General features: G+C 43.3%; 1 protein-coding gene across 1 annotated transcript in view; it reads left to right on the top strand.

The window, feature by feature from the left end:
- The window catches only part of LOC145416107 (uncharacterized), a 207,466-nt gene that overhangs the window by 174,380 nt on the left and 20,522 nt on the right, over positions 1-12,564 (top strand). Inside the window, 5 exon segments of the mRNA XM_080285199.1 lie at positions 2,824-3,651; positions 5,193-5,236; positions 5,664-6,001; positions 6,889-7,008; positions 7,042-7,153. Of these exon segments, the coding sequence (XP_080141325.1) occupies positions 2,824-3,651; positions 5,193-5,236; positions 5,664-6,001; positions 6,889-7,008; positions 7,042-7,153 (1,442 nt within the window).

The raw sequence follows: 12,564 nt of genomic DNA on the forward strand, positions 1-12,564 counted from the left end.
GATGATGATGATGGTGATGATGATGATGAATGATAATTATGGATACATAAATGAATGAGTGAGTAATGATAATCATGATGATGATGGAAAATGAATGAATGAAAGAATAAATGATGATGATGATGAAAAATGAATGAATGAAAGGATAAATAATGATGATAATTATGATGATGATAATGATGATGATGATGGTGACGAACACAAAGCCACCCTAAACCCAGCTTAACCCCTTCACTACAAGTCGTTCTTTTTACGATTCTTCCTTACGACCAGAAAACTGTACTCCGCTTACGACAAAAATCTCAGACAGTGACGCAAACGTTACAATACTCCCTTCACTTCAGCTTGGCCTAAATTTACCACCTCTCCATCTTAAGTGCTAAGGATGTAACAGCAAAACAAACACTTGAATAGGATTGCCAGTCACGAAGAAGTGCTATGGAATGGATGTAGAGCTGTAGCATCGTCTTACTGAGTCACTGAGCTACGTGAAATAAGCTGCAAAAGGACGAAAATCTGTGCCAAGTTAACGTGAAAATAGTACTCGTATAGCTCTTCCTTGGCGATTTATTTTTGGATATGGCTGGTTAACATAATTCTGTACGTTATCTATGCAGTGTATGGCGATATTGGAAGGATTACTGTAGCACAGAAGAGGACAGTCAGGTGTAACAAAATCAACCGCTCGGGAAAAAGTGTTAGGAAGCTTCTAATGTAACACAGAAGAAGACAGGAAAGTGACAAAAAAATCGCTTAGAAAAAGGTGTTAGGGAGCTTCTAATGTAACACAGCAGACAGTAAGGTGTAATGAACAAGGTAAATCGCTTAGGAAAAGGTGTCAGGAAGCTTCTAATGTATCACAAAAGAAGACAGTAAGGTGTAATAAACAAAAATAAATCACTTAGGAAAAGGTGTCAGGAAGCTTCTAATGTAACACAGAAGTTAGTAAGGTGTAACAAAATAAATCACTCAGGAAAAGGTGCTAGGAAGCATCTAACGTAACACAGAGGACGGTAAGGTGTAATAAACAAAATGAATCGCTTAGGAAAAGGTGTTAGGAAGCTTCTAATGTAACACAGTATACAGGAAAGTGTGACAACCAAATAAATCGCTTAGGAAAAGGCGTTAGGAAACTTCTAATGTAGCACCTAAGAAGACAGTCAGGTGTAACAAAATAAATCACTCGGGGAAAGGTGTCAGGAAGATTCAAATGTAACACAGAAGACAGTAAGGTGTAACAAACAAAATAAATCGCATAGGAACACGTGTTTGGGAGCTTCCTGAACAGAGTATACGGGCCCATGTCTCTCTAAATTTTGCCTCTTTTAAAACACATTATTTTACTCAATTTAAGGATAATCGTAGTGAAGTGGTCGCGTGTCACCCTAAAAAATCCCTTAAATATCATGGCGTCTTTAAAAATTTGAGAGAGAGAGAGAGAGAGAGAGAGAGAGAGAGAGAGAGAGAGAATTACTGTATGCCTATATCTCCTACTCCACCTAATCTATACAGTGTGTGTGTGTGTGTGTGTGTGTGTGTGTGTGTGTGTGTGTGTGTGTGTGTGTGTGTGTGTGTGTGTGTGTGTGTGTGTGTGTGTGTGAGAGAGAGAGAGAGAGAGAGAGTAGGATTAAGCCTGCATCTACCCCACCTAATCTATTTTATCTTCGTGGTCTTTGCAATCATCGTAGCACCTTCATCTTTGCACCTCATCCTGTCTATACCCCTTTCACTCTAACTTGGCCTAAATTTGCCATATCTCCATCTAGAATACTATATGACAAATGATTAACGCTAGAATATGATGCTAGTCACGAGGAAGTGCCATAAAGTGGATGTAGAGCAGTAGTATTCTCCTACTGTGCCACTGAGCTACGTGAAATAAGCTGCAAATGGGAGAAAATCTGGGCCAAGTTAAGGTGAAAGGAGTATAGTTGCTGCATGTTAATATTCTCTGGCATATTTTACAGTTATTAATTCCTTTACGCTTTAACTTAACCTTGCCAAAATCTAATCAGGAACCTGCTAATCTATCTATCTATCTCTATTGCCAGACGCCTTATTCCTGTAAGGGGTGGTCACAAATAAATCGCCTCCACCTGTTAATCCAGTCAGTAAAATTCAAACACGCTGGAATCTCGCTTTATCAATTCAAAACCCCAGATGAGGCAGGGTTATCGACCATGTATGTACAGTATTCATTCCTTAATACCTAGCTATATAACTCGCATAACAGAACGGATCTTGAATTTGGCTCTCTGTTTTCCTGCTTATGTTTTTCTTGAAGGGAACAAATTTGCGGGCTCCTGGCTTGTGGTTCCTTCATTCTTGCACAAAAAAAAACTGTATAACGAAGTACAAACTTGCATAACACGGTACAAACTTGCATAACGCGGTATAAATTTGAATAACGCGGTATAAACTGGAATCCCCCCCCCCCTGCATCCCTTAGCAAAGTACGCTACACATTAATATTCTTGTGTGTATATTTTCTCTCTTCAAAATGCTGACATAATTTGCAAAAACATAAGTCAAAATAGCTGCAAAAGACTCCTCTCTAGCAAATCTTCAGCATACCCTTTCCCATGTTACATCTTTATATCTCCCGTATGATAACTTATTAATAGCTACACAGTACATGGGAATATTAACGTGGCATATGTACTGTAATGATAATTCCCCAGGTCCCTAGCACAAAGCAGTCTTATAAGCCAATGACGATATGGCTCAAGATCTTACAGTACTGAAGTGTGTGTGTGTGTGTGTGTGTGTGTGTGTGTGTGTGTGTGTGTGTGTGCTCACCACCTCCACATCCTCTCCCCCCAGGACCACAGGGCGCCGCAGTTCCGAGGGTGGGCTGCCTGGGGACGTGTGGGGCCGCAGCGTCACCCCCGGGGCCACCCTGGACTCTGCCATCTTTGGGTCCTCGCGACCTAAGGCGGCGAGGAAGCTCCGAAAACCGCGGTCGTGGCATCCGTCTCCCTATGCCTCTGATGACGAGGACGACCTGCTGTCTCGCGAGGAGAAGAAGCAGAAGATCAAGGCCGAGATCTCGCGGCGACGGCAACAGATAGAAGAGAACTCCAGGCTACACGAGGAGCTGCTGCGGTTGGCAAGACTGCGAGAGAGTGCCGAGCTGGGCTATGCGGACCCCCGCGGCTACGGCTACGACCAGTCCCCGCCGCAGTCCGCCCGTGACCCCACCACCAGTGTCTTACGCTCCATTGACGAGATCCTGCGAGATGCGCGCGATCCGTCCTCTGGGTACTACGGGGGGTACTACAAGGCGGGGGGGTCGCCGCCAGGCCGCTATGGCAGCTCCCCGGGGGCGCGCACGTCGCCGCGACACTACTATGGCTCCCGTGGGGCCTCACCCTCGCACTACGCCATGACGGAGGAGGACCGGTCCATGGCACGCCTGGCATCAACCTTCCAGAGCGAGGACTTCACCGGAGCACTGTACGAGCGGCTGTCGGACTTCTCCCCTCTGACGGGCGACAGTCTCAGCGATACCATGAGCGACTTCACGCCCGCCATGCCCCTCCTCCCAGACATGCCCACACGCTCGCGAAAGTTGTTAGAAGACCTAGGCAGCTCTCCTATCACTAGTCAGACCCACAGAGGCAAGTATGACTTACAGAGACGGTACCGGAAGTAAGTGGTGTTGTGTGTTGTGGTCCCGTGTTGGTCGTATCGTCTGCTAGAACTGTCCCACTACAGCAAGCAATACTCAATCTTGAAAATCAAATATTGATTGCAAGATAAATAACTCTAGACATCCGCACATCTGACGTGATAATAAAAAATGATAGGGGGCAAGTCTAGTGCACTTAAACTTCATATACATACCAAGTATCCTAAGAGTAAGTACCTCCAATTGCCTAGGTTTAAGAGATACCCCACGAGGCTGATTGTGTCATCCTTTATGAGGCCCGCACTTTAACCCCCTGGCCGCCCGCACCCCACACACGCACTCAACCACTCACTCAGTCACTCGTAACTCACTCAATTCTCTCCCACATACACACACAAAGACTCTTGCACTCACAAACAATTGCCAACCACTCACTCAGTCAGCCACTCACTCAGTTCTCTCCCACATACACACACAAAGACTCTTGCTCACACAAGCATTTGCCAACCACTCACTCAGCTCTCTCCCATATATATACACATATAAAGACTCTTGCACACACAAACAAAATTCACACTCCTTACATACACACAAACATGTAAACTTCCAACACACATACTCTCCTAAAGCATACACACATTCATAGAAAGGCTGATGTACACAGTTGCCCACAGGAATGCAGTCATATGTACACACACGCACATACATAAATATATACACAGATTATAGAATAGTTATCATAGGAATCTAGTTATACATAGAAACACACACACTCACATACAACTACACATGTAAGTATACGTGATCTAACATATCCGTATTTGTATATATTTTCCCTCACACACACACACACACACACACACACACACACACACACACAAAGCCTTAAACACATATACACCTTTAAGAAGCAAAGACATAGGCCTATAGGAATAAGCAAAGACCTGGCAAGCACACACACACACAAACACACACACACACACACACACACACACACACACACACACATCAGGCAAATAATATAAAGCCATACAAGCAAAGCATACCGCATGTAAACGCATTCAAACACGCACAGGCATGCAAAAACGCACACCCATTTGAGATGCAAAGTAAAACAGTCACAAATGAAAGCTACTTGCACACACACACACACACACACACACACACACACACACACACACTAACTCTACCTTGATCTTCTCCCTCAGTTATTGTGCCTTACGTCCGTACTTACTCGAACCATTCGTTCAAGTATTTGATAACAGTTTAGTGAAGGTTGAATTGATCATGATTTTCCTCCCCCTCCCTCTCTTCCCTCCCTCCCTACCCTGCCCTGCCCTCCCTTGCCCCGCCCTGCCCTGCCTCGTGTCCTTCAGTCCTTCACCAGTTACGTTTCACACACGAGTACACAAAAAAACCAGCCGTGTTCTCAAGATGGAGACCGCGAAGGTGCTATCAAGCCCCATTTTCTGAAGGTCATTATGCAAACCTCGTGATGAGAGTAGAGCGTGTTTGGCTTCTCTGCCTCGCTACTGAATGCGCCCCGTGTCGTGGCATGCAGGCTAACCACACCCAATGCTCACATGTACTCCATAAACGCGCTCTGTAATGACATGCAAACCAATCACATCTAACCCTCACAACTCTTCCATTAACTCCTTCACGTCAAAGAACATCTATCAGTTCCATTCTTCTTTTACATGATGATTTTATTCAGCTTACAAGTATGCTTCTAGGAGTGAAAGGGTTAATGAAGGCTGTATTTAACCCTTTCATTCTGAAGTCCACGGTAAGCTGTGTAAAGTTTTTGAAGATAAAAGGGATAAAAATAATAATCCCCGCGGTGAAGGAACAATGACCGTCAGAGAATTCAGGGGCTTACCTTCGTTCCCTTCGCTTCAGAATACGGCCAATCTTCTCACCCTCGACTACCCTAAGACTCATTAGTTGCAAAGATAAGCGAACTCCACAATCGTCGACCGATCAACTGCCATCCTACCCCGTGCTACTCATCTGACGCGACCGGTTCAAGATCACCCGGTTCATGGTATCACCCGGTTCAAGGTATCGGCCGGTACGTGGTATCGGCTGGTTCGTGGTATCACCCGGTTCAAGGTATCGGCCGGATCAAGGTATCGGCTGGTAAAACGTATCGGCCGGTTCAAGGTATCAACTGATTCAAGGTATTGCCTGGTTAATGGTATCATCCGGTTTAAGGTATTGGCCAGTTCAAGGTATCGGCCAGTTCAAGGTACCGGCCAGTTCAAGGTATCACCCGGTTCAAGCTATCACCCGGTTCATGGTATCACCCGGTTCAAGGTACCACCCGGTTCATGGTATCACCCGGTTCAAGGTATCATTCGGCTTAAGGTAAACCCGGTTCAAGGTATCACCCAATTCAACCTGTCCCCCGGCTGGTTCGTGGGGCCATTTTCTTGTGGACACATGAAGCCCACTGGCACCTCTTCCTTACCCGTTTATTTCTGAACATGGTTGGTTAATATTCCCTTGTTGGTTATGTTTGCACACCCTGTCGATATTAAAATGCTAGAATGATGCAGCAGGGAATATTAATGTCTAAATATGCTAAGTAAACTGATAAAACTGAGGTGTCAGTAATCCTCCTGAGTCAACAAGAACATGACCCGATTTGATCCTGTTCAACATGTCCCCCCGTTGGTTTGTGGTGTCCTTCCCCCCCGGTTCCACCTTAAGGCCTCGCGTCTCATAAAATCTTCCAGAGGAGGATGTGCGGGGATCATTACTTCTATAATTTCCTGAGGGAAGATCAGCGCGGCTCGCTCGGGGCTGCCCACTCTGCCACCTCGGAAGGTCCAGACTGACGTGGCAGAGGGGTCGGCGGGTCCTCCTCTCTTCTCTACTACCTTGTGTGTAAGTCAGTGTTACCTGAGAGCCGGACCGCCGTGCCGGCCGCCAGACTGACCGGGTCGGGTCGTTGAGCTGCTAGACTACCGTACCATACCGTATGTGAGGAAGCTCTGCTCTGCTCTGCTCTGGTGACGTCAAGGGCCCCGCTGCCCGGAGCTCACTGCCCACAACCTGAGTGTCAAGCACATTCTGTGTTCTCCCTGCATGTGTCTTTCTTGCTTCTGAGGACGATGTCTATGTCACTGTACATTCCATTTCATTATATTTGTTCATGGCATGTAAACAATACAGATTGTTGTTGACCTTCAAATACATAATGTTATTTGAAAGACCTTCGGTGTTTCTCTTGTAGTGCTCCTTCTTGGCAGGTGCCGCATCCCGGGTCCCCAGGGGGACGCCCCTGCTTCTGGACGTCTCCCTGGGATGAGCTGGGCCGGGCCGGGCCGGGCCCCACGGGGTGCCCCCAGGACGTCCAGCGGGACGCCTCCGTAAACGTTTCCCGTGGACGGTGACGTCCCCAGTGGACGTTCCTGGCGGACATTCCCAGTGGACGGTCCCCGGGGACGGCCAGGGGGCGGGGTGCCCCTAGGGCCGCCGCCCCCCGCGCAGATGACGGCTGTTGCCCCTTGCTGAGCAAGTAGTGCTTTGGATGGCAAGCACAGATCATGCGCCGCTACTGGCTTACGCTCATGCTTCAGTGAATTATCCGCTTCTGCTTGCACAGCAAATGAGTAACAGCTGCTCACTGCAAGACGAACAGACTGGCTATTAACCAGGCTTAGCAGATGACACAACTTGGTTCATCTTTGAATATGATCTGTCCACAAATATACTTAGTACAGCCCCTCCCACACTGCGAAAATTAACGAGCATTTTCAATGAAACAAGACTAAATTCTCTCCCAAGCTTGTTGACGAGTGTCCAGTGATCAGTGTCCCTCGTGCAGTGCTCTCAGCTCAGCCCCAAGTCGGTATTCTGCCAGCCCACACTAACAGCCTCAGTGAAGTACTCGTAAAACTGAAACCCTTCACCAAGTCTAAACTCCCCACTGTACATAGACATGCACTCACACTAAAACAAAACAAAGTGTCAAACTCCCCGGTCACTACGATGTTTCCCAGCGCCCCAAAGTTTGCCAGTAACGGTAGTTTTGCTTGTGGTGGTCAGTGTCTCGAGTGTCTGCCTCAGGACTCGGTGTTCTAACCTCACATCCCGGACGAGTATACATCTAACTTCCCCCTCTCTCCTCCCTTTTGCAACTGTGTCCGTTCACCTACGTTCCTGTCGCTTCTAAGTCTCCAGCGTACAGTATCTCCACTCAGTCGTGTATATCTTTTTCCCTACGAACCGATTAGTACTCTTGTTTGATTTCCCTGTCTCTTTCCCCTTTGCTACTGTGTCCGCCCGTCAACGTTATGCTCCCCTGTTGCTTTTCTTCAGCGTATACTCTCTATTTTATCATTAACTTCCCTACGAACAGCTTCACTATTTTGCAAAAGTACAGATCTAACTTGCCACATCTCCTCCAACTTTTGCAAATGTATCTGCTTATTTACAGGGTGGTCAGAAAGTCCCCTTACACCTTGGGAAATTAATCGTGTGTCAAAACAAAGTGTAATACCATTCATAACATACTGATATACACAAACTACCACGCTGACAAAATCAAAGGCTCAGTTATCCTATGGATGAGTTGCTACGTCCTTCTTTCTCGTAAAAAATAATAATTATAACAGAAGTAGTAGTAGTAGTAGCAGTAGTAGTAGTAGTAGTAGTAGTAGTAGTGGTGGTGGTGGTGGTTGTAGCAGTAGTAGCAGTAGTTATAACTTTAATAATAATAATAATAATAATAATAATAATAATAATGCCTGGGTATTAGGGGACTCTCTGGCCACTCTTACACGTCTCCCATATTGCTTTTCAATCTCCTAACGTTGCCACTCTTATTACTAATCTATTTTCCCTACGACTCACTTAGGACCAAGTTTCCCCCCACCTTCCACTGCCAACTCTATCCAACTTTCTAAATTCTTCATAGCTTCTCAAACTCCACCGCCCCTTCTCTCTCTCTCTCTCTCTCTCTCATTTTCCCCATTAATTTTCCTTACGAGTCATTACGTTACTAAATTTCTTTAATGATTTTACTTTGACTTTATTGTTTTTCTTATGAACTTTTTAGTCTGTTTCCTTCTGTCCTCTCTCTCTCTCTCCCTCCCTCCCTCTCTCTCTCTCTCTCTCTCGCTCTTCTACTCAATAACTCTTAATCTTTATCTAAACGACTTACTCTGACGATCACCACATTTTCTAGGCAATGAGTTTAATTATTTCATTTTCTCAGCTGGTTCCTCTTTTCCTTCCTCTCATTTTTCTGTTAATTTATCGCTCTTTTCTCCCAGACACCTGTGACTCTCTTTACTCTTTACTTTCAGGTGTAATATATCTCTTGTTCTCTTTAATTATCTTTTTTCTTTCTTTTTTTCTGACATGCATAGGATTCTTGTTACACAGGATCCCAGATACCGTTTTTCTTTCCCTAAAAATTATAATACTTTAACTTTATATTATTTTTTTTCATCCTGTGTAATATTTTTCCTCTGTATTTTCCAAGTTATTTATTTTCCTAGTTTTTTCCCTTCTCTCGAAATCTAATATTTTTTTTCCTTGTGTTCCTTAATTTACGTGTTTTTTTTTCTACCAGGTTCTCAAGACTGTTGTTACTCTTTCCTTCTCCTCTTTACTTAATTTATTCGTTTCTACTCTTTTCTCTCGATTTATTTTACTCTTTTCTCTCAATTTATTTTACTCTTTCTTCTACTCTTTTCTCTCAATTTATTTAACTCTTGCCACTCTTCTCTCAATTTATTATACTCTTTTTTTACTCTTTCCTCTCAATTTATTTTATTCTTTTTCTACTCTTTTCTCTCGATTTATTTAACTCTTGCTACTCTTTTCTCAATTTATTTTACTCTTGCTACCCTTTTCACTCGATTTATTTTACTCTTTTTCTACTCTTTTCTCTCAATTTATTTTACTCTTGCTACCCTTTTCACTCGATTTATTTTACTCTTTTTCTACTCTTTTCTCTCGATTTATTTAACTCTTGCTACTCTTTTCTCTCAATTTATTTTACTCTTGCTACCCTTTTCTCCCGATTTATTTTACTCTTTTTCTACTCTTTTCTCTCAATTAATTTTACTCTTTTCTACTCTTTTCTCTCAATTTATTTAACTCTTGCTACTCTTTTCTCTCAATTTATTTTACTCTTGCTGCTCTTTTCACTCAATTCATTTTACTATTTTCTACTCTTTTCTCAATTTATTTTACTCTTTTTCTACTCTTTTCTCTCAATTTATTTTACTCTTTTTCTACTCTTTTCTCTCAATTTATTTTACTCTTTTTCTACTCTTTTCTCAATTTATTTTACTCTTTTTCTACTCTTTTCTCTCAATTTATTTTACTCTTTTTCTACTCTTTTCTCAATTTATTTTACTCTTTTTCTACTCTTTTCTCTCAATTTATTTTACTCTTTTTCTACTCTTTTCTCTCAATTTATTTTATTCTTTCTGCAGCTGCTTAAAACTCTTCTTACTTTTTTTCTTTCCTGTTTACTCTTTTCCTGCCATTTACTTAAAACCTGCTGCTCTCTTCTGTCTGTTAATTTACTCTTTTCCATGCTGTCCAGAGCTCTTGTCACTTCTCTGTCAATTAACTTACTCTTTTCCCAGCTAATCAATACTCTTGTTACTCTTTTCTTTCCTTTCCTTCACTAAATTTGCTCTTTTCTGTCACCTACTTTATCTTACTCTCTTCCCAGCATCTCAGAATTCTTGTTACTCTTTTCTTTCAATTTATTTTTCTCCCAGCTCCTTACAACTCTTTTTACTCTTTTCATTCCCTAATCCTTCACTTACTTTACTCTTTTTCCGGCTGTTCTGGACCCTTGTTACTCTTTTCTTTCGTTTAATTTACTCTTTACCTCTCTCTCTCTCTCTCTCTCAGTGATCTTGTCACTCTTTTCTTTCAATCAAGTTACTCTCTTTTGCCACCGACTTATAACTTTTGCTACTCTTTTCGTTCAATTAATTTACTCTTTTTTGCCACCGACTTATAATTATTGCTACTCTTTTCGTTCAATTAAGTTACTCTTTTCCGCTACTCTTTTCGTTCAATTAATTTACTCTTTTCGTTCAATTAATTTACTCCTCTCAATTAATTCGCTACTCTTTTCGTTCAATTAATTCGCTCTTTTCGTTCAATTAATTCGCTACTCTTTTCGTTCAATTAATTTACTCCTTTCAATTAATTCGCTACTCTTTTCATTCAATGAATTTACTCTTTTCGTTCAATTAATTTACTCTTTTCGTTCAGTTAATTCGCTACTCTTTTCGGTCAATTAATTCGCTCTTTTCGTTCAGTTAATTCGCTACTCTTTTCGGTCAATTAATTCGCTTTTTTCGTTCAATTAATTCACTCTTTTCGTCCAGTTAATTCGCTACTCTTTTCGTTCAATTAATTTACTTTTTTCGTTCAATTAATTCGCTTTTTTCGTTCAATCAATTTACTCTTTTCGTTCAATCAATTTACTCTTTTCGTTCAATTAATTTACTCTTTTCGTTCAATTAATTTACTCTTTTCGTTCAATTAATTCGCTACTCTTTTCGATCAATTAATTCGCTACTCTTTTCGTTCAATCAATTTACTCTTTTCGTTCAATTAATTCACTCTTTTCGTTCAGTTAATTCGCTCTTTTCGTTCAGTTAATTCGCTTTTTTCGTTCAATTAATTTACTTTTTTCGTTTAGTTAATTCGCTCTTTTCGTTCAATTAATTTACTCTTTTCGTTCAATTAATTTACTCTTTTCGTTCAATTAATTTACCCTTTTCGGTCAATTAATTCACTCTTTTCGTTCAATTAAGTTACTCTTTTCGTTCAATTAATTTACTCTTTTCGGTCAATTAATTCACTCTTTTCCCAGTTACCGAAATCTCCTTATGCTCTTTACTCTCATTTATTTGACTCTTCTTCCAGTCGCTCAGAACTCTCAAAACTCTTACTCAGGACTCTTTATTACTCTTAATTTCCTCTCGTCTCCCTCCCCTCCAGCTTGTCCTGCAGCTGCCACACCACCCCCTCAATGCTCGGGCTGCCTCATCTTGCCCTCAGTGTTATTGGCTACTCCGCTTCTTCCTTTTTTCCAGCACGTGGCGCTCGTGTACTGCAGCCTCCTACATCTTCCTTTCGGGGGGTAGGGAGGGAAGAGGAAGGGAGGGAGGGGGCGCAGAACCGCATTAGGAAGGAAGGGAGGGAGGGAGGGAGGGCGAAAAAAAGGATGCGGGGGAGGGAGGGAGGGGTAAAAATCGTCTTCTTAACTCATACACTGCAAGGACGGTTTCTGTATTTTATGTCTCTTCCTTCCGGGGGATGGAGAGGGAGGAGGGAGGGAGGGGAGGGAGTCAAAACCGAACTAGGGAGGGAGGGAGGGAGGGAGGGGGAGGCGTCACAACCGTATTAGGGAGGGAGGGAGGGAGGAGGGAGGGAGAGGAGGACGCAAAACCGTAACAGGGAGGGAGGAGGGAAGGGCACAAAACCGTATTAGGGAGGGAGGGAGGGAGGAGGGGAGGGCGCAAAACCGTATTAGGGAGGGAGGGAGGGAGGAGGGGAGGGCGCAAAACCGTATTAGGGAGGGAGGGAGGGAGGAGGGGAGGGCGCAAAACCGTATTAGGGAGGGAGGGAGGGAGGAGGGGAGGGCGCAAAACCGTATTAGGGAGGGAGGGAGGGAGGAGGGAAGGGCACAAAACCGTATTAGGGAGGGAGGGAGGGAGGAGGGGAGGGCGCAAAACCGTATTAGGAAAGGGGGAGGGAGGGAGGGGAGGGAGGAAAGCCATATCCTTAACCCATGCAGAACGAGGACGCATTCTGATTTTTAAAGTTAATATTCCTGAAGGTTTCTATTCAGCTCAAGAGTTTTTTTTGGAGGTTTTATGAAGCCTTTTTTCTTACTCTCTCAGAAGACATTTTTCAAACCTATACTCTCCATCTTCTCT

The sequence above is a fragment of the Coenobita brevimanus genome, chromosome 104 (assembly GCF_032717465.1).
Source record: "Coenobita brevimanus isolate Jiangsu-jjx chromosome 104, ASM3271746v2, whole genome shotgun sequence".
NCBI lineage: Eukaryota > Metazoa > Arthropoda > Malacostraca > Decapoda > Coenobitidae > Coenobita > Coenobita brevimanus.